Below are 20,835 nucleotides of genomic sequence, written 5' to 3'. Positions count from 1 at the left end.
TTACTTTTAATCATATTAATATATTAATAATGAACATACTATTTAAGTAATATAAATTACATAAATAATATTAATGAAATTCATATCTTTTTAAAAGTTCTTAGTTTAACATAATTTTTCTTACTGCCTCACTGTTTTTAAAAGCAATCCTTAGCTTCCTGAATTTGCAGGGGAAGAATGTTACCTGATGATTGCTGGTAGATGGCTCATACTCAAAAAGTGTTTGCTGATTGCTATTATCAAGGAATCTAAGGAATCATCGTCCTGGTGGGTGTGGTAAGCATTCATGCTTAGTTTAATCAACATTTCCATGAAACTCTAAAGCTTTCTGCTTTCAACATATGTGGAGCGTGTAAGGAAAAAAGCACTGTACTTTATAAAACATTTTATTAGAGATTGGTGAATATATCAGTGCGCCTCTGAAAGAAACCAACAGCACATGTTCCTACCTATACAGTGGCCCTGCTGCCTTGGTGAGGGTGTATCTCTAGATTAATGAAGCGCCTGTACATTCGTTGTTCACCCAAGAGCCATCCCCTGCTTTCCTGGCTAGCATAACCTGATTTTCTTTTGGGTAGTGATATGCTTATCTACAAACTAATTGGTCAATGGGTAGGTATGGGATTCAATTATAAGTGATGAAACCTAAAGTGGAAGTTTGAAAAGAGCTTTTGGAAAAGATTGTCTTCCCTGATTAAAGAGACAATAAAACCCTTTTTGGCCCCTGCTTCCTTATCTACTGCTTAGAATACTGTTGTACGAGATATAATGCTTTTGAAGTTGTGGCAGCCATCTTGAGGCCCTGAGGGATGACACAATCAACTAACCAAAGAAGGAGGAATGGAATTTTCCCAATATTTGGTTATCAGAACCAAGATGTTACCATCAAGCAATAGCACCAATTGTAGAATATCTATCTCCAGACTTCTTATATCAGATTTAAAAATTATTATTATTCAAGACACTTTGATTGGATATTCTGTACTTGTAACTAAATACATGATGCTATAAATGGGTCCAGAAAAAAATCTGAAGATTCCAGCTTTGGTGATTACTAGTAATGAAGTTAAACAAAGGAGAGCAAAGCAGAATTGCCTAGGAAAGGAGAAGCTGATGAGCAATCTTTTTGTTATGATCTGTTTCTATTGCCATGGAACGCCAGATAGAGAGGTGGGGAAAAGTAGGGATGAGGGCTGATACTCAGAGGAGACCCCGGGCAGACAGATGACTTGGACACCTCTACACAGAGATGAAAGTTACAGCCATGGACCTGAGTCAGACACAGAAAGGGCTGAAGTCAGAGCATGCTGGATGCTTTCTTAGAGGACAGGAGGAGCAGAAAGCACCAGCAAAGGCAATGGCCAGAGGCACTCAGGAGAGACAAAGCAGTGAGCTCTCTAGCATTCAGTTAAGGAGTGTGGGAGTGGGAGCTGAAACCCTTTTGGAGAACAATTTGGCATTATCAAATTTTTGAATGTGCATTCTTTGTCCTTTGTCCTGGTAGTGCCATTTCTTAAATCATTATCCTACAAAAATATTAGTATTTCAGCAAAAAAACATAAGCCCAAAGATGTTCACTGCAGCCAAAAAATGAGAAACCACCCAAGTGTTCATCCTGGGAGGCTGGGTAAAAAATATTATGTAAATTTACACAGTGAAAGTAAGAAAAAGGATACCAGGCTAATATATGTTAGATATGGAAAAATGCCTAGGATAAATAAATGGAAACAAGTAAACAAGAAATCCCAAATAAACAGAAAACCTGTGTGTATACTATTATAGGCACACCCACATCCACACTCATGCACACCCATACTGAGGGTTGTATACAAGTAGAAAAAAGTATAAAAAAGTTCATTTACCAAACTGTTAATGGTGGCTTTTTCTCTGGAAGGAAGAATTGTTGAGGATTTTCCCTTTTCATTTTTTTTTACCTATCTGGAATGTTCAAATTCCGCCCCCCCACCTTTTTTTTTTTTTTTTTTTTTTTTTTAAGACAGAGCGTCTGTCTGTCACCCAGGCTAGAGTGCAGTGGTGTGATCTCAGCTCACTGCAACCTCCACCTCTTGGGCTCAAGTGATCCTCCCACCTCAGCCTCGCAAGTAGCTGGGACTACAGGCACATGCCACCATGCCTGGCCAATTTTTTTATTTTTTGTAGAGACAAGGTTTTATCACGTTGCCCAGGTTGGTCTCAAACTCCTGGGTGCAAGCAATCTGCCTGCCTCAGCCTTCCAAAGTGGTGGAATTACATGCGTTAGCCACCACACTGGTGGAATGTTCAAATTTTAAAATAATTTTAGCAATGAACAAAGAATGCAGATTAAAAAACTGAAGAAAGAACCGTGAGAGTTAAGGGAGTGGGGACTTGCATATACAAATGCTACAAAGGGAATGTGGAAGAACCTGCAAAAAATGTCACTGGATATGGTGAACTCTATCTTATAAATGGGGCTATTTCTCTCTAAAAAATTGTCTCCTGAGATCAAATTTCTAAAAACAAAATTACCGAGTAAAAACATGTGAATTAAAAATAAAGTAACTGATGAATATCTTATTTTTCTAAAATATTATCAACTATTGAAAAAATTTGCCTTTAAAATTTTTGCCTTTAAAAACAGGAGTACAAAAATTACAAATGACAAAGAAGCTGATGGAAAATACAAATTGTACTGTGCATACAGTAACAGCAACATGACCTTTAAATGCAGTTTTTCAGCCCTACATCCTAAAACCAAGAAGTCCTTACAGAAATAAAGATGGAACAATAAATACAAATAAAAGATAAAGACAAGATTTTATTTCAACTTGTGAAAAATTGCTAAGGTCGCTCTTGAAAGCTTTTCTTACTTTAAATGGACTATTCAGTCTTGTCAAAATCTTTAATATTGTGCTACATTTTTAACATCTACTTGCCAATAAAAGGCATGACAGTGGACAGTTTGTTTGGGTATAAGAACATGTGAATTTCTTTTTTCTCTAGACATTAATCCTATTTATTTATTTATTTATTTATTTATTTATTTGAGATAGAGTCTCACTCTGTCGCCCAGGCTGGAGTGCAGTGGTGTGATCTTGGCTCACTGCAACCTCTGCCTTCTGAGTTTAAGCATTTCTCCTGCCTCAGCCTACCTGCCCCAGCCTGTAGCTGGGACTAGAGGAACACGCCACCACGCCTGGCTAATTTTTCTATTTTTTTCAGTAGAGACGGGGTTTCACCATATTGGCCAGGCTGCTCTTGAACTCCTGACCTCATGATCTGCCTGCTTTGGCCTCCCAAAGTGCTAGGATTACAGGTGTAAGCCACTGTGCCCAGTTGACATTAACACTTTACAATTCACGATGGGCTATTTGTGGCTTTTCCTAATACAATATTTTTGAATGTATTTCAAGTAAAAACTACAGTGGCCAGATAGTGTAAGTAGTTTTACATAATATACATAATCCTGGAAAGTCTTTTAAAATGCATCTTAATCCAGTAAATCATATTTTAAATGCATAGGCAGCTTTTGAAAAACTTTGCCAAAGCCCATATGCAAATTACTTGATTTTACATATTTGATTTTTTAAAACATTTATGTAGTTTTATTAAAGCTATATTGGTTTTCTGAACCCAAGATTTGGTTTCTATTATAACTCCACTAAAAATGTTTCCTGACTTAAATTAATATTGATAAATTAGTCATTTAACATTAAAAGTGGTTGTGATTAGAACAAGTATCACTAATTAAGCTTCCATTTACTCTTTTTCTCTGTACTGAAAGCTGAAGAAATATACCTTTAAACACCAAATCAATTTAAGTCCTCAAACTTAAAAAAGAAGTAAAAAAAAAAAAAAAGAACCAGTATCACTGAGATCTTGTGCACTCTTGACAATATCCAACCAGCTGACTAGTCATGCATTTGTGTAAAAGCAATAACTCTGGTTTTCCAGAATATCATCTAAATATAAACACAAGATTTTAGCAGTGAAAGTGGCTAACAAATAAGTTTAATTCTTGGTGTTTAAATTTCAAGATGGACGCAGACACAAGCCACAATGGCACCTTTCAGGGAAGTCAGTATTTAGAGAACAGCATCCCTTCCCAACCTCAGTCCTCCTCTACCTCCTCTACTCAGAAACCTCTTATTTCACCACCCACATATACTCTATAAACACTCACTGAGCAGCTTCCATGTGCCTGTGTGTTGTTACCTAAAGTGCTGAAATGGCTATTTTGCAATGTTAATCTTTTAAAAATAGAAGACAGAAGTCAAACAAATGGGGATACTACCATATGAGAACTACAGGTAAATCAAAAGTCCATGGGCGGGTAGGTACCTAACTTTATCCTGGGGAGTTGGGCAGACTTCAGAGGTGGCATCTGAGTCTTGAAGAATGAGTAGGAGATTGTTAGGCTGGGAATGGGAAAGGCAATCTAAGCAGAGAGAATGTTTAATGACATGGAAGCATAAAATCTAATGGCATGATTTTTCAAGAAGGAGCAAAAAGGTCTGGATGGCAAGATCATAGGGTGTGTGGAGATGGGTTTGGTGTGGGTGGGAAAGCAAGAATGGTGACAAAGGTTAGGAACAGTTGATTGCCGCATTCCAGAGTTCAGAGTATACAGACGCGAGTGTGTGGGCAATGGGGAGTCACTGGCAATTTTCACTCCTTCACCTCCCTAAGCCTGCTTGTTTCCCACGGTGGTCCATGTTGTATCACTGCTCCCACAGTTCCCTTCTATATGCCAGTCTTGTCTTTCCAGGAAAAAGAAAATCTGCTTTTCTGACTAACTGTAGTCTTGATCTTTCATCCATTCTGGAAAAATGGGATTTTACAGGCAGGTAAGGACATTCTCATGAATATATGTGAAGACCATCATTTTAGATATTTATTTCACATTCTTGATAGTAACTTTTAAATGCTTTACTTTATAAAAGTTTTGCAGTTTTTTTTTCTTTTTTCTAATCTGCTTTTTCTAAACTAGTAAAAGCTAGTTTTCTGGAACTAGGTTACAGACAGACTTTGGCCCATTTAACAAGGTCAGACTGTTTATTCTTGACAGAATTCTTTCCCACTGTAAAAAGGTACTTTTAAATGCCACATTCCAAAACCAGTGCCAGTAAGCCACTGAAGCATATTTTCCCACAAGAACTGATACCATGTGCAGTCCCTACCTCACTGAAATCACCCAGCGTTACATAAGGTGCAGATAGTATTTAACATCACCATGAAATCTATCAACTGAAATATGCCAGTCATGTATTTATAAAACACTTCCATACATTTCAAAGCATTGGTAACCTTTAAAAAAGTAATTAATAAATATAGAAATGGGGAAAAGAAAGGGAAGGACAGCGCTAGAAAATTTTTAAAAAGAATTTAAGACAGAAGAGGAAAACAAATCTTGTAACTTTATATCAGTATCCAAACCTGAAGTAGTAGAGCTTTTTCTCCCTCATTTTGGGGTTTTTATGGTTGAGCTGTTAAATTTACAGCCCCATTTTTAGATTCTGCCAGCCTTCAAAATAAATATATGAGCAGCACTAAAGTAAATTTTCCTATGCTTTCCCCTTTTCTCTTTTGGATGTTTCCCTGAGATTTGAAGGTAGATTATTCCTCCACAGCCAACAGTAAAGTTCAACATTCAAATTTATGAGGGATTTAAAAATCATCAGTATCCTTCTAGATAGATGCTGGGTGCAACAATGTCACTCACCCTGGGTTTCAATCTCTAGAAAGGAGGAAAGCAGAAAGCAGAAGCAATAAGAGGAATGGTTCAGCAGCCAAAAGACTATCATTTAGAAATGCATTGGGAAGATTAGCAATATTTAAGTCAATAAATGCAACAGAAAATCCAGCACTACAAGGTAATCATATAAAAGTCTGAGCTCAACTTTTGGAGAGACCTATACAGATAACAAGGACACAAATTTAATCTTCTCAAGGACCCAAATGGACTAGATAAAATGACTAACGGAAACTACAATGCAGACATTTTCAACCCGTTCTTGGGACACTATGGTTTCTCCAAAGATCCCAAGAGATCTTAGTTTTAAAATAAAAGCATAACATACAGAACACCTAAGTGCACAAGTCAGGAGATCTGGCAAGGTTTGTGATCTCGAAAAAAGAGGGATGAAGCACAATAATTATCTGAAGGTTAGGAATGACTGCCCAGACAGACATTCAAAGTGTAAATGTTACTCCCTCAGAGCTCAAGTTATTATCAAGGAGTGACGCAGGCAATTGGGAAGATTAGCTGAAAAGTTGTGTCTAAAACAAATTTTAAAAAATTTTTTAGATGCTTATAATTGATGATACAATGACACAAGCAGTAACATGGAGAATGCAGAGTAGGAAATCCATTCATTGATTTATTTGTAAAAGCAGGATGTTGTGAAAGCAATTAAGTTCAAAGAATAGTGAAAAACTGATAAAGAATATGTGCTTATGTTATGTGCTTACCACTCTGGGCAGAAGTGATGGAAGGACAGAAAGGTAGGTTGGAGCTGAACCGCAAAAAACTTTGTATGCCATGCTGTAGAGCTGCAATTCATTCTCTAGGCACTGGAGAATCATAAGGATTCATTCATTCATTCACCATCTACTCAAGTGCCCACCTCGTGCAAGGAAGGCACTGTGGGAAATGCTAAAATACATAACATATTATTTGGACTGACTGAATAAAAATGGATACGGCCAATGTTACAGAATTTGAGAAACATTATCTTGACTCAGAAACTTACACTATGATATTATCAAAGCCCAAGCAAAATAAAGATATCATCACCTCTCCTTTCCTTACAAGGAAGCAGTGACAGCTCTAAAATACAAGCAGCTCACATGTCCAAAGAATTAAAGAGGACACAAAAATCCAAGTTATTGAAATGTTGCTTTATATTCAATTCCAAGGACCATGTCTCATACTCCTTTGAGTATGAACATAACACTTACGTTGAGTTAAGCAAATTTAGGGGAGATGGAATTATATCATTAAATAGAACTCTTCAGACAAGCCCCTAAACTAGCCCAGAGGCATATTCCCCAAAATGTTAAATGTAGGAGGCAAAATGTTTTTTCATCTTCTGGATCCCTGTGAAGCCCTTTGCTTGCAAAACCTTTCTGAAGCATATGGTCTCATTAATCTTAAGAAAATGCATGGTCTTTATATCCAATTTGGCCTCAGGCTTTTGAGATTTTGAATGGCATCATATAGGGTGTCTATATGAAAAACAGGCCCAGGCATGGTAGCTCATGTCTGTAATCTCAGCACTTTGGGAGGCTAAGACAGGAGGATTGCTTGAGGTCAGGAGTTTGAGATCAGCCTGGGCAACAAAATGGGACCCCCATCTCTAAAAAAAAAAAAGAAGGTAGCTGGACATGGTGGTGTTGGTGTGCACCTGCACACCAACTTGGGAGGCTGAGGCAGGAGGATGGCTTGAGCCCAGGAGGTGGAGGCTGCAGTGAGCTATGACTGTGCCACTGCACTCTAGCCTGGACAACACAGAAAGACCTGGTCAAGGAAAGGAGAGGAGAGGAGAGGAGAGAAAAGGAAAGGAAAGGAAAGGGGAAAGTAAACGGAAAGGGGAAGGAGAAAGGAAAGGGAAGGAAGGAAGGAAGGGAGGGAGGGAGAGAGGGAGGGAGGGAGGGAAGGAAGGAAGGAAGGAAAGAAAAAAAAGAAAGGAAGGAAAAGGAAAGAAAAAGAAGAAAAGAAAAGGAAAAGAAAAGAAAGAGAAAGACGGACAACCAGACTCTCTCTGTATCATACCCTGGTAGATGCTGGCGGAACAAACGTAGGAAGAAAGCAAGGAACTTCTGGCTCTTTCTCCGAGTAAAACATCCTCCAGGCAGTAGCATTACAGTTGAACTGTTTTTGTCCAGAACTAATTCACAACAGTGACCATTTATGAAGGAGTAGAATTAGGTGAGTCAAATGAATGACTATCTTTTATAAACAAGGAAATAAGTCATTTGATTTACTTCACAAATCCACTTGGTGCAATTAGATACCCACACGCATGCACACGCACCAACAGCAGCTTTCTGTGCAGTATGGAATACATTCTCTTTCTATATGGCAGAAATTCTCACAGTGGTCATCGATATTTGCCTTCACCGCGGAGGCAGAGTTAACCTATCAGATGGTAACTCAAATGTGTTTTATTACCACCGAGAATGCGCAATGGAGAATCTGGATGGGTTTTCATGTTTGTTTTGGCTCTGGCATTTTCCATGTACCCAGCCCTGGGAATCCTAAAGAAAACGTGTCCTGTTCCCAGCTCTGTGCACTGCCCCCATTGTGTTCCACTTCCCTCACTGGTGAAAGTGAAAACGAAACCGGCACAAACACTCCATTGTTAACTATGAAATATGTACTGGCAACTGGATGTTTTAACAAAACAGACCTGGTTGTGTCATGGCAAGATGTTGAGCGGGGAAGGAGTCACAGGAGCCCTTCCTGCTTCAGAGGTGTGTCCTGCACTTTCGCTGAGGTGCCGAGGCGACAGGGCTTTGGGTTTTTTCCATTATACTCATGTAATGTTCTTGGTTTGATTTATTCAGTATGCACTGGCAGCTTTTGGAGGCTTCTGTGGGAGCTACTCGGCTGCCCAGGCCGAGGCACAAACCCTGCCAGGTCTCCATAGTAAATACAACACGCACGAAGAGGAAACAAGCATAAACAATTTATTTTCTCCTGTAAAAGATGACATTGTTCTCCGATCTCTGGTCCTGCTTCACTTTGTCACTTGGTGGTGCCAAACTGGGTGCCGTGAAATGAGTTATTCCAAACACACACATACACACACACACTCCAAGCACAAATTGCATGACGCGCACATTCACAGGGCCCACATCCAGGTGCGTTGAAGAGCAGGATGCTGGTGACCTTTTTAAGCATCCCACATTTTGACCTGGGTGAGGAGGGAGGGCTTCCCTAGCCCTTAGCCTAGGCAGGTTCTGGAGCCTTATCATATGGCCTCATAAAACCATATCCCTTTCCTTTATTGCATTTACCTCTGTTTCTAACTAGACATTTCTTTGTGTGACTGATTCAGATCTCTCTCTCCATCTTGCTTGTAAGCTCTCTGAGAGCACGGACCTTGTCCATTTCCATTTACCATCATCCCTTAGCTTCACTGAGCGTCTGGCACATAGAAAGCGATCAGTAATTATTTGTTGACTGAAAGCCACAACTCCATTTCATTGATTTTCTCCCCTAGGCTTATTAAGAAGTTTCTGAATCCATGAGGTTCCGTTAGTGTTACTAAATGCTATCAACACTGAGGTCAGAGTAAGGAAGGAGTATCATCAGAGGCATAAGAAGGGGATGTAAGTAATTTTTTTTTCTTCAAGTTCCAGGGTACATGTGCAGGATGTACAGGTTTGTTACATAGGTAAATGTGTGCCATGGTGGTCGGCTACACAGATCATCCCATCACCTAGATATCAAGTCCAGCAATCATTAGCTATTCTTCCTGATGCTTTCCCTGGCAATTTTTGTAATACTTGTGGTATTTAAATAAGTTAATGATCTCAAATAAAGCAATATTGGGAATCTTATCAATTACAGATTTAAAAATATTTTCCAAAATGAAGTTTTGTACTTTGTACAGCTGTCGAATAAAAGTCTTCTCATGCTTAACATTTACTTGTGGTCTTTTTGTAATTTCTATGGAATAAAGGGTGTTTTCAGAACATGCCTATCTTTTATTAGTGAAGGTAATATGGAAAAAAAGATCCTTGGAGAAAGAGAATATAATTCACTTAGTGAGAATTTTATTAAGTCACTAAAAAGATGGGAACATATTCCCACTCTTCCATTATGGTACAAAGAGGAATTTTTCTCTTAACTATATGGGTGGATTAGGCACAGGCATTTGAAGGAAAAATGTTAACTTCATGAATAGCATTAAATGATTGTATAAAGGCCCCCAAAATACAATGACAGGCCACTCTAAGACTGTTCAGTGCAAAGAAGAAATTGATTGAAGGCAGGTCAATTTTGGACTTCATCTCAGGAGGTGAAGATACTGAGGTACCAAAAAGAATGATCTCATATTAGAGTACACGTCTTTCTACCCATGGATGACTTTATGATGGCTGTCCTGAGGAGTGACTGGCTCTAACTGCCTGGGTGTTGGCAATCACATGTGGTATAAAAACATCAATACTGGCATGGCTTGGGTGGTCCTTAAAGTAGTACCATGTACAGTGAGAGCAGCACAATGAATGTGCTGTTGCAATTATGGACTTGGGTGATTTTAAGGGAGAGGACACAGATAGGACTGAATCAAGAGAATGCTTCATTTTTCCTAAGCAATGATACTTTTATAAGACATTCAGGTGCACAGTGTGGCAAAAGTTTTATTGAGGTCTACGTAAAAAAAGAAAACCAGGAGGCACCAGTTCATGACCCAGAGTTTCTCACTGTTGTCAAAATGTGGCATGAGCTAGTTGTCTGTTTTTGGTTTTACCATTTTAACAAGACTTAAAATATGTTTTTAAAAAATGGACTCCTGAACATTTGTGGAACCTCTAAATACCCTTTGTAGAATCTGAGAGTTCCACAGAACACAGTTTGATACCCTCTCAGGTACTGAATTTTTGGTACGGAGAAAAGAGGAGTGGGGACAGTGGGCCAGAGCCAGAATATAAACATTAGAATTCTCCAAGCCATTTACAGTCTATTTGGTAAATTCAGACTTAATCTGGTCACACTGCCTGTTTGAATGGCAGTTTTCCCCACTTTCAAAATGAAATGGTTGATAAAGAGTTCCAAGAACACCAAATCCAACGGCAACAATATCACCCTCAAGCTGTATGATTAGGTTTAGAAAAAAAAAAAGATTTTGCATCATAAATGGGAAGACCAAGACTGCTCCCTTCCTGAGCTTGCTGGTCACAGTGCTTCATGACTATCAGAGCCCTCACTAGGGCTGCTGGTGAAGTTCCTGGCTCTGCTCTAAGACATGTCAGACCCGGGTGCACGGTCAGGTAGGACTGAAATTGCTGGCTGAGTGGCTGGTCTCTATTTCCCTTATCTTGACAAAAATGAGTTGCACCATGCACATTTCACATGAGAAGGACTTAGAAATGTTGACTTCAGAATGATTCTAAATATAACTTCAGCTAGTCACAACAGTCATTGTACCGAACATGTGTATATTCTTGAAACACTTTTGCCACAGACATTATATAACTGCATGTGTCATGATTCTGACCTATCAGCTATGTGCAATGGAAAGAACCTCCCTGTAACCTGTTCTCATTGGTTTTCCAATGAGAACAAATGTAATAGTTATATAGAGGTCAGAGAAGTTAATTTTTCATGGTTTCAGAGAAACTTTTCTGATAAAAATAACCCATGCCAGGTGTTAAGTATAACAGGCCCCACTTCTCTTCACATTTCCAACTCCTTCTTTGAACCACAAGGGGCCTCACACACATGCTTATGGACACTCCAGTTTGCAAGCTCGAGCTTTGCCCATATGCTGCAAACAGCTATTCCTAGGCTTAGGAGTGAACACACAAGTGGCAAAATCTCTATTAGGAGGAAGGATGAGCCCACGCCATTCCCATTTAGTCAGGGAATTGCAATGTCCTGTGTGTGGTATGGGGTGGGGATGGAGGTCTCAAGGGACATGCTTCCTTGGCACCCTGGGTTGTGTGCTCCATGAAGGGAGACAAGGCTGGAGTAGGGCCAGTGTAGGCTTCTCTAAAGCATGAGATCCAGGCCAGGGGCCTCTCTTGCCTAGGATTAAGGCAAACACTGCTACCATCCACATCTTAATTCTACAACCTTTAAATAAATAGGTATAATACTCTGTATGGGTACATGTGTATACAAGATACTATATTGAACAGCAAGCACCCAATACCCCATAAAGACACCTGAATGTCATGTTGGAGGCAGCCTGGCAAAGTTAGGCATCCAAAGGACATTTAACTCTTTGATTAGTCCTCAATTTATCAGATGAGAACAAGATAAGTCATTTGGCCCAATGTTACATACCACCTACAGCTACAACTACGGTCCAGGCTACTGTCCCAAATTAATTTCTACCAAAGGCCAACATATGAAGTATATTCTACTTATGAAACTTGTGTTTCTTAACAATAAAATTGTTTTCACTAGAAAAATAAAATAATAAAGATCAGAATATAAAGGATTATACCTTAAGATGCCTGGAAAGCTTACCTGTCCCGAACAACTAATTTCTCAATTAATCCAAAAGATGCCCTGTCTTGAATACTGGCATACAGCATACTGGCTCAGAAATTAAGGAGCAGTAGTAGTTCAGGATCTATCAGGTGATCATGAACTTAAAATGAAAAGAAATACTGCTAACTGCTCCCTCAAAGTTCTATATGTAAGAACATTTTGAAGTTTTCAGAAAGAAGCTAAAATACAAGCTTTTGTAATTGTTCAAACAGAAATATCATTTATTATGTAAATACATATATATTAACATAGATAGCAAAAGTTGTCTAGTAACTCACTCATTTTTTCATTTAGAGGATGTTAATTATTTTAGAAGAATACAACTCCTCTTCTAAAACTTGCTTTAATCCCAAAACATAAGGGGCTAAAGAAAGTCTTCAAATAAGTAGAATTATAATAATGCTACATTCCTCTATCTCTATAGCTTTTTGTTCAGGACAGGAAGTTCAATTCATACACACAATGTGTTCATGAGGCAGTAGAAAGAATCATGATAAAAACAATATACAAACTGTGAACTTGCATTTGTGTCAACTTTTCACTCCTAACTTGAGATTGAGCTACAGCATGTATTAATAGCTTTCATGATTTTGAACACAGATATGTGCTGCCAATAAATCAATCAGGACTAATGTGCAAAATGGACTCAGCCATTTTAAGGTATATGGAGTAAGTCCTTCAGCTTTGTATTACCAGCTAGTTATGAGGAATACTGACACACATCAAATAAGACCATTAAATGTATAACATAACTCCTTCCCTATTCTTGTTATGACTCAACTGCTTATATCTGCAAGTCAGCATTTGTCAATTGATTCACTGAAAAATATTTCCTGAATGCCTATCAAAATATACAAGGCACTGTGTGTTAGGGCTGAATAAGATGAGCATCTGCCTTTGAGGAACTTACAGCCTGATAAATAAAATTCCCAAATAACTAAAAATAAGACAGAAAACAGTACTATGGGCTGGGCGCGGTGGCTTATGCCCGTAATCCCAGCACTTTGGGAGGCCGAGGTGGACGGATCACTTGAAGTCAGGAGTTTGAAACCAGCCTGGTCAACATGGCAAAACCCTGTCTCTACTAAAAATACAAAAATTAGCCTGGGGTGGCCTGTAATCCCAGCTACTTGGGAGGCTGCGACACGAGAATCACTTGAACCCGGCGGGCAGAGGTTGCAGTGAGCCGAGATAGGGCTACTGCACTCCAGCCTTGGCAACAGAGTGAAACTCTGTCTCAAAAACAAAAACAAACAAACTATATATATATATATATATAACTCTGGAAACACTGAGAGAGGAAAGAGAAATTAATTTCTGAAAGGGATACTAGAAAAGGTACCCCTGGAGTCAGGCTTTGAAAGATAAGTAAAATACTAGCATTTCTCATAGTTTTAAGATGTCAGTTTCGAATCAGTTAACTTGTAATTCCTTTAACATTCCACAAATCAAGTTGATTCTCAGTTCCTGTATGACATAACCCCCTAAAAAATGTGTATTTCCAGGAAGGGGAGTGTATTCTTTTTCTCTTCAAGAGACACTAAAAATATATACCACTTCAGTCTAAAAAACTATGATTCCAGGTTTTTATATGTCACCATGTGTATATAAATCGATGCATTACTATATTAAATGGATAGTTCCTTTAAGTTGAAAAATACAAAAGAGTGGGGAAATTTTAAAATGTAGTATCCCGTAGGAACACACCCTTTATTACTGCCATTAAATTCCAACTGTCACTCTTTCAAATAAAGTCTGAATTTGTTTTAGTGTCCTTCTCAGCTGCTAATATATTTCACTTATGTCACTATAGGAAATATAAAGCATGCAGCATAAGCTAGATACTGAAAAATTGTGTATTTATGACTGCCTTACTCCTTTTACTCTATGAAATAATTTGTCTACATTTTCCTGTTTGAACATATCAACTTTCAGCAAGAATGGAATGTTAATTGATGTTACGCACAAGCTGGGCTATTATTCCTCAAATTTAATAAGAAAAAAAAAAAGAAATCAAACACAAACCAACTGGATTTCCTGTTTTTATTTATGGTTATTAGTGCCCATTTAGGGGGATTAAAATCAAAGTGTCCATCTCAGTTACAGCTCATCCTTCCTTCAATTAATGTACCCAAGGAGACAAGTTCCTTCCATTTACTCCCCTGATGACTCTCTGGATCACAAAGCCTATTCAAGCTTCTCCCCAGGGCCCCAAAACAACATGCGCAACAACTTCCTAGGGAAACTCGAAGCCTACCTCACCCTTCCCACTGGGGAAATACACAGACTCAGCCCTTTCTGGTGTGATTACGTAAGAATACAAGGGCTTGCTTGACCCTGCTCAAAGCTGAGACCTATCTTTGAAACGTCAACTCATGCCATTTCTCCTCTAAAGCAATAGTATATGTTGGGAAAAGAGGAAACAAGTAGGATTTATCTTATAACAATGGCAACATTTTCCAAGGAATTCTCTGCACCAAAAGTTCGGATGCCCTAGGAAAAGTCTATAATGTTTGGAAAGTAACTAGTCTTACGTGTCTAGGTGGTAGCATCCCCTATTTTGATTGGGGGCAGGGGGTGGGGAACACTTTAATAAATTGGATTTTTTCCTAAGGCAAGTTATCTGGCTCAGAGAACTTCCAACTCCTCTCTTGGATTTCTACTTATCAGCCATAGTATTACTGAAATTTAGGGAACAATTTTTTGCTGTGCAGAATGACCAAAGATGCTGCCAATCATTCCTTAACAACAGGGCCACGGTGTCCCTGATGTGAGAACCACTTTAAGGCTAAAGATGGACAGTATGGATTCTTTTTCTTTTTTCTTTGAATATACAAAGATTTTTTTTTAATTCTTTTTCTTAAGACTTAATTTGCTATATATCATTTATTTAATTTATTGTATGTAAGGCATGAATTTACTGTACGCAAAATAGGTCTTTCAAAGAGAAGGATATTAATACCTATTTCCAGGCTGCTCTTTTTGTATTTGGGGTGCAGAATTTCACAAAAATCCATCTGAGAAATAACGAACTATAAGGAGAAATAGAAGCTAACCAATGTCAATAGCTCTTATGGTTTTGCATCTGAATGGCAAAAAGAAACAGGATATCATAACTGTTATTTTTTGCCAAAATAGGGCCGTTGGGTTCGCTCTTTCTATTTAGGGTTATATGAACCTTTACCTGGAATGGCCGTGCTATACATTCATATATTATCCAAATTCACCGTGAATTTGATTTCTTCTTTACAACTGGCACCACAGCTTCAGCGGAGTGCTTTAACACACTTGTGTAGGCACTCTGTTTCTCAAACCAGGATGCCGCAGACAGGTCAATGTTGCTCGTGCTCTTTCTTCCCTGACCTTGAGCCGTGTGTTCCCTAGGCATTGTGCATATAGCTCTGAAAACAGTGGTTATGGCAGAAAGCATTTGGAAACTTGTAACCGATTCCTGTCCAGTGGCTAAGATGCAACAGGCTATTTCTGCAATGGATCCTGTCCACAACTAGCCCAGGCTGGATGTGACTGTAGCTGTAAACAGAATGCCTTCTGCCTACCCACTGCCATATGAAAAAGGGCAAAGACATTCTATCCACCAACTACATGGGCAGTAGTAACATTAGGGACATGGAAGGGGGACAGACTGTCATTCAAAAGAGGAAAAATAAGTTTAATAAAAGGACAGCACTCTCTCACTCACCACTGAGGTTAGAGCCATCTGGAAACTATAGATGCGGGCAAGGCCGAAGTCAGCGAGTTTTATTTGTCCGCTGCTGGTCACCAGAATGTTCTGTGGTTTTAGATCGCGATGCACTACTCGGTGTGAATGAAGAAAGTCCAGACCTCGGAGAAGCTGAAACATCATATCCTATTAAAATTAAAAAAAGAAAATCAATAAACACTCAAAAAGGAAGTTGAGCATTTGCTATGCTGGCCACCAAATCCTTAGCATTTTGTGGTTGCTTGGCATACAGCACGCATTTGATAGGTATTGGCTGAATGAGTGAATCTGTCTCCCTTCCTGCCTTTCCACTCCCACACTTTCAAGAACACTGCAAAAAATTTCACTCTCAACCTGTATTTTACTAATGAAAATACAATTTTAAAATAGTTTTTGATGGAATGGGAAATGTTCTGGAAGGATATCTGCCAAACTGGTTTCAGTGGCTCTTGCTGGGGAGTGGGAGGAGGAGGTTGTGAAGGGACACTTTTTGCTTCTCTATTGTTTAATGTGTCATTTCAACAATTAAAATCCAGTGAATAATAATGTTATTAATGGTGATTATTATTTTATAGCACTTAGTACTAAACACTCACTACATATCAAGCACTATTCTAAGCTTTGTCCTCTTAGTAAATAATTTAATTCACACCACAACATTTAGGTAAATAATATCATTACACCATTTTACAGGTCAAGAAACTGATACACAGATGTAGGCTACTAATTAGCCCAAAGTCATACTAGCAAGAGAGTGCTGATTAACTGTTTTTTTTGTTTTGTTTTGTTTTGTTTTAGACAGGATCTTGCTCTGTTGCCCAGGCTGGAGTGTAGTTGCAGCCTTGACTTCCTGGGATCAAGATATCCTCCTGCCTCAGCCTCCCAAGTAGCTGGGACCACAGGTGCGCACCACCATGCTACGCTAATTTTTTTAGTTTTTGTAGAGATAGGGTCTCACTATGTTGCCCAGGCTGGTCTCAAACTCCTGGGCTCAAGCTATTCTCTTGCCTCAGCTTCCCAAAGTGCTGGGATTACAGGCGTGAGCCACCAGGCCCAGTCTTTATCAACTCTTTTAGAGTATTAACAGAGTCTTGATTTCAACTAGGGTCTGGAAAATCTCGATTCAAAACTTCAGTGTATTCCTTTATCAAATCAATGAACAAATGAATATGTATAATAAAGCAAGTCATTTAACTTCCTAAGTCTTAGTTTCCCTGTCTGTAAATGGGAAAGTAACAAAACCCACTTTATCACAGGATCATTGTAAAGCACTTAGCACCATAGTTAATATTCAGTAAATGGCAGCTCTTATTACTGTTATTATTAACCAGTATGGAGGGGGGATCATTCAGGATATAAACCAATATCAGATCTTTTTCTAATTTTAGTACCAATACAAACGTATACAAGATTTAATACTCAGGAAGTAAGACATTGGCCATGATGTCATAATCCTCTGAAATTTGTGGTAATTAAGAGTGACCTACTCCCCGGATCCAAATATTATGAGAATGGTGTATACCAGGGAGGATGGAGCTGTTCTGTTAATACAAGGGTTTGAAAAATGACTGGGCACCATCATGGATTTCAGAGCTGCAAGCAGCTGAGGATACACTTATCATTGGCCGGACCACTGAATCCTCTCATGGAGAACGGTATATTTGGTTACTGGTTTATGGTTTTGGTTCTTCCTTTAGAGTTGGGAGTTCTGTCTTTATATTCTAGCTTATTCAAAACCAAAGCCTTAGTTTTTCCTTTTATAAAGTAGAGAAAGTAGCGATTACTTTTCCTACTATGAGGGGGGCTAAATGAAGTAATGTATGCCAAGTGCTTGTGCAGTTTCTGGCATATGGTAAGCATTTGACAAACAGTAATTATTAGGACGATTATTGCCAAGATAAGTGTCCTGATTTCTGGGAGAGACAGATTCTCAAACAACTAAAAGAAAACATGACCACTGCTACAAGGTCAGTGTGAACAAAGCACTTAGAGGAGGTATGCAGTGACCTAGAATCATTTTTGAGATCCCCCTGAGTGAATATTCTGAACTGGCAGGGGTTACCTTCTAAGCTTCCCAAAACCCTGGAGAAGACTGCACTGGGGAGGGAAAACCCTTCAAGACTTGAGAAACACTGCAGGTCCAATAAGTTGCAATGAATAAACGGGAGTGTGAAAATGTAGCACAAAATGTTCAAGGAACATTTTGGCAAATAAGTCTTTATTGGAAACACATGCACACAACTTGTAAGCACTGAATTTTAAAAAGCACGACTAACCTAAAGTAATGTCATGTTGGCTCATCATCTTTAGCCTCTATATAGTTAAGTGTCACTCATTTAAAACAGTATAAAGAATAAATCTGTTTGGTTCATGCTGCAGTGTTCAAACAACTTTAGCAGCCAATTAGCAGTACACAAATTTAAAAACATGTACATTGCTTTTATTTGTGTTACAGCACATACTATATTTTTCTTAATTATAAAATTGCTAAGATGTATAGATGCATGCTTAATGCAGAAACTAATAAAATGTTTTGAAAATCCAGAGAACAAGAAAAATCACTAAAAATTTCCACTACTTGGAGAACAGACAACACTTCACTGTTAGTATCACTTTTTTTGTGTCTTTTTAGTCTGTCTTTTAAAAATTACATATTTTATTATATTTGGATGTATAAGTATATTTAAGTAAAAATGGTTATTATTGTGTACACATTATTTTGTGGCTCTTTTAAAAACATGTAACAATTCATTATCAATATTATGCCACTTTAATAAAATTGTGCAATATGACTTTTTTTTTTTTTGAGACAGAGTCTTGCTCTGTTGCCCAGGCTGGAGTGTAGTGGCTGGATCTCAGCTCGCTGCAAGCTCTGCCTCCCGGGTTTACGCCATTCTCCTGCCTCAGCCTCCTGGGTAGCTGGGACTACAGGCACCCGCCACCTCACCTGGCTAGTTTTTTTTGTATTTTTTAGTAGAGACGGGGTTTCACCGTGTTAGCCAGGATGGTCTCGATCCCCTGACCTCGTGATCCGCCTGTCTTGGCCTCCCAAAGTGCTGGGATTACAGGCTTGAGCCATCGTGCCCGGCCATGACTTTTTTGTATACAATGAGATTTTTAATAGCCACATTGTTTTTCTCCCTGGGATATGCCATAATTATTATTAGTTTTAGTTGTGTTACTTTGGCACTTGTACTATAGGTCTAGTTCTCCTTTCTTTAAAGGTAGAGTAGATTAAAAGGGCTTGCTAATGTCATACCAAAGCATGGGTTAGGCAGTATGAATCCACGTGACTGCGCTAACATTGATTCCATGTGCATGATGCCTATAGATGTAAGTTGGTTCTACATAAGAATGACCATTCTTTAGATTTTATTAGGCTACTTAATTTTTTTTGTTGTTTAGCAAATGGTTTTTCTTTTAAATCTCCAATATCAAGATAGAACTGAAATTCTGAACCAATGAACACTGAATTAATGACTTAAAAAACAAAATCTGCCAAACATCTCATGACCTTCAGTAATTCAGTCATGAGTTAGGTTGTTGGGCATTATGAACCTGTAATAAGCATGACTGGGGAACCCCTCTCAGTCTTTAGCCATCCTTTATTGCAATACCTAATTTCAAAGGCGAAATACATTCAGCTACGTCAGGAACTCTGGTCCCAAATAATCATAAGATATAGTACCAATTCCAGAGGATGATATAAATAAACAAATTACAACATTAAATGAGGTAAGGAAAAACACCTTTCCTACAGAATCACAAGAAGTGTTTTGATCCAAGACATTTCAAAGGATTCTCTACTTAAGCTTATTATCTGTTTTTATCTCAATTTATAGTATCGTGAGACATACTCTTAAATGAGCTCCTCAAGATTTTAATCTAAATTATTCTGTCCCATATATGACTCAAATATTTCACAGTAACCCTAGTGATGCAATGCAATGAAACTACAGATACCACCAATGAAGGCTCTTCCAGTTAAACGCAGGTTTAAAAGTTTCCCTTTTTATGTTATACGTCACAGTCTGGTATAAAAGGTTTGAACATTTAGTCATACCTATGATAAACAGTCACTTGGGACCCTCACTCTATCTTTCGAAAACATGGGACTTGCAAGCATGTTTCAACAGGACACCATTGTGGAATGAAGTCTGGCTCTGAGAGATCTTAGGTGGGGCTTTATCTTGGCAATGCCCCTAAAAAGACTCTGGACCTTTCTGAATACAAGACATCCTTGAAGTCTTGTAATTGTTTCTCTCAGGTGTTCTAGAGCTCTAATCCTCTTATTTAAAATCAAGACAAACAAGCAAACTAAAAAACTACTTCAGGCTTTTCTAATGGGAAAGGTTGATCATGGGGCCTTCTTTTCTTTTTCTTTTCTTTTTAGAGATGGGGTCTCACTCTGCCACCCAGGCTGGAGTGCAGTGGTGCCATCATAGCTCACTGAAACCTCGAATTCCTACGTTCAAACAATACTCCCGAGTAGCTGGGACTACAGGTGTGTGTTACCATGCCTGGTCACTTTTTAAACTTTTGTAGAGACAGGGTCTTGCTATGTTGCCCAGCCTGGTCTTGAATTCCTGGCCTTAAGCCATCAATCCTTCCGCCTTGGCCTCCCAAAGTGCTGCAAATACAGGTGTGAGCCACTGCACCTGGCCTGGGCCTTATTTTCTCATCACAAAAAAGCATGGTTAGTTCTAAAATACACTAAAAACACCCAAATCATATCATAAAATAAGTCACAGAATGACAACTTTAAATAGACAATTCTGGATATAGGGATATATCTAGTGATATATTCACATCCTCAAAGTTTTAGCACCAAAAATGTACATCAATAGTTTATTTATTTAAAAATTAAAAACAGGACATATCCAATTTGGTAGGCAAAGGTAATCTA

General features: G+C 38.6%; 1 protein-coding gene across 5 annotated transcripts in view; it reads right to left on the bottom strand.

Annotated features, from left to right (window-relative positions):
• Positions 1-20,835, bottom strand: part of CDK6 (cyclin dependent kinase 6) — a 238,151-nt gene that overhangs the window by 108,422 nt on the left and 108,894 nt on the right. For all 5 annotated transcript variants that reach the window (XR_012432667.1, XM_015447745.4, XM_065542349.2 and 2 more), the window contains one exon: positions 15,909-16,076. Coding sequence is in view for 4 of the 5 variants with exons in the window: in XM_015447745.4 (XP_015303231.1) it covers positions 15,909-16,076 (168 nt within the window). In the remaining variant the exon portion in view is untranslated. The remainder of the gene's footprint in view (positions 1-15,908; positions 16,077-20,835) is intronic.

Source organism: Macaca fascicularis, chromosome 3 (genome assembly GCF_037993035.2).
Source record: "Macaca fascicularis isolate 582-1 chromosome 3, T2T-MFA8v1.1".
Lineage (NCBI taxonomy): Eukaryota > Metazoa > Chordata > Mammalia > Primates > Cercopithecidae > Macaca > Macaca fascicularis.
The sequence above is the reverse complement of the archived record's forward strand: the minus strand, read 5'-3'. Positions and strand labels throughout refer to the sequence as shown.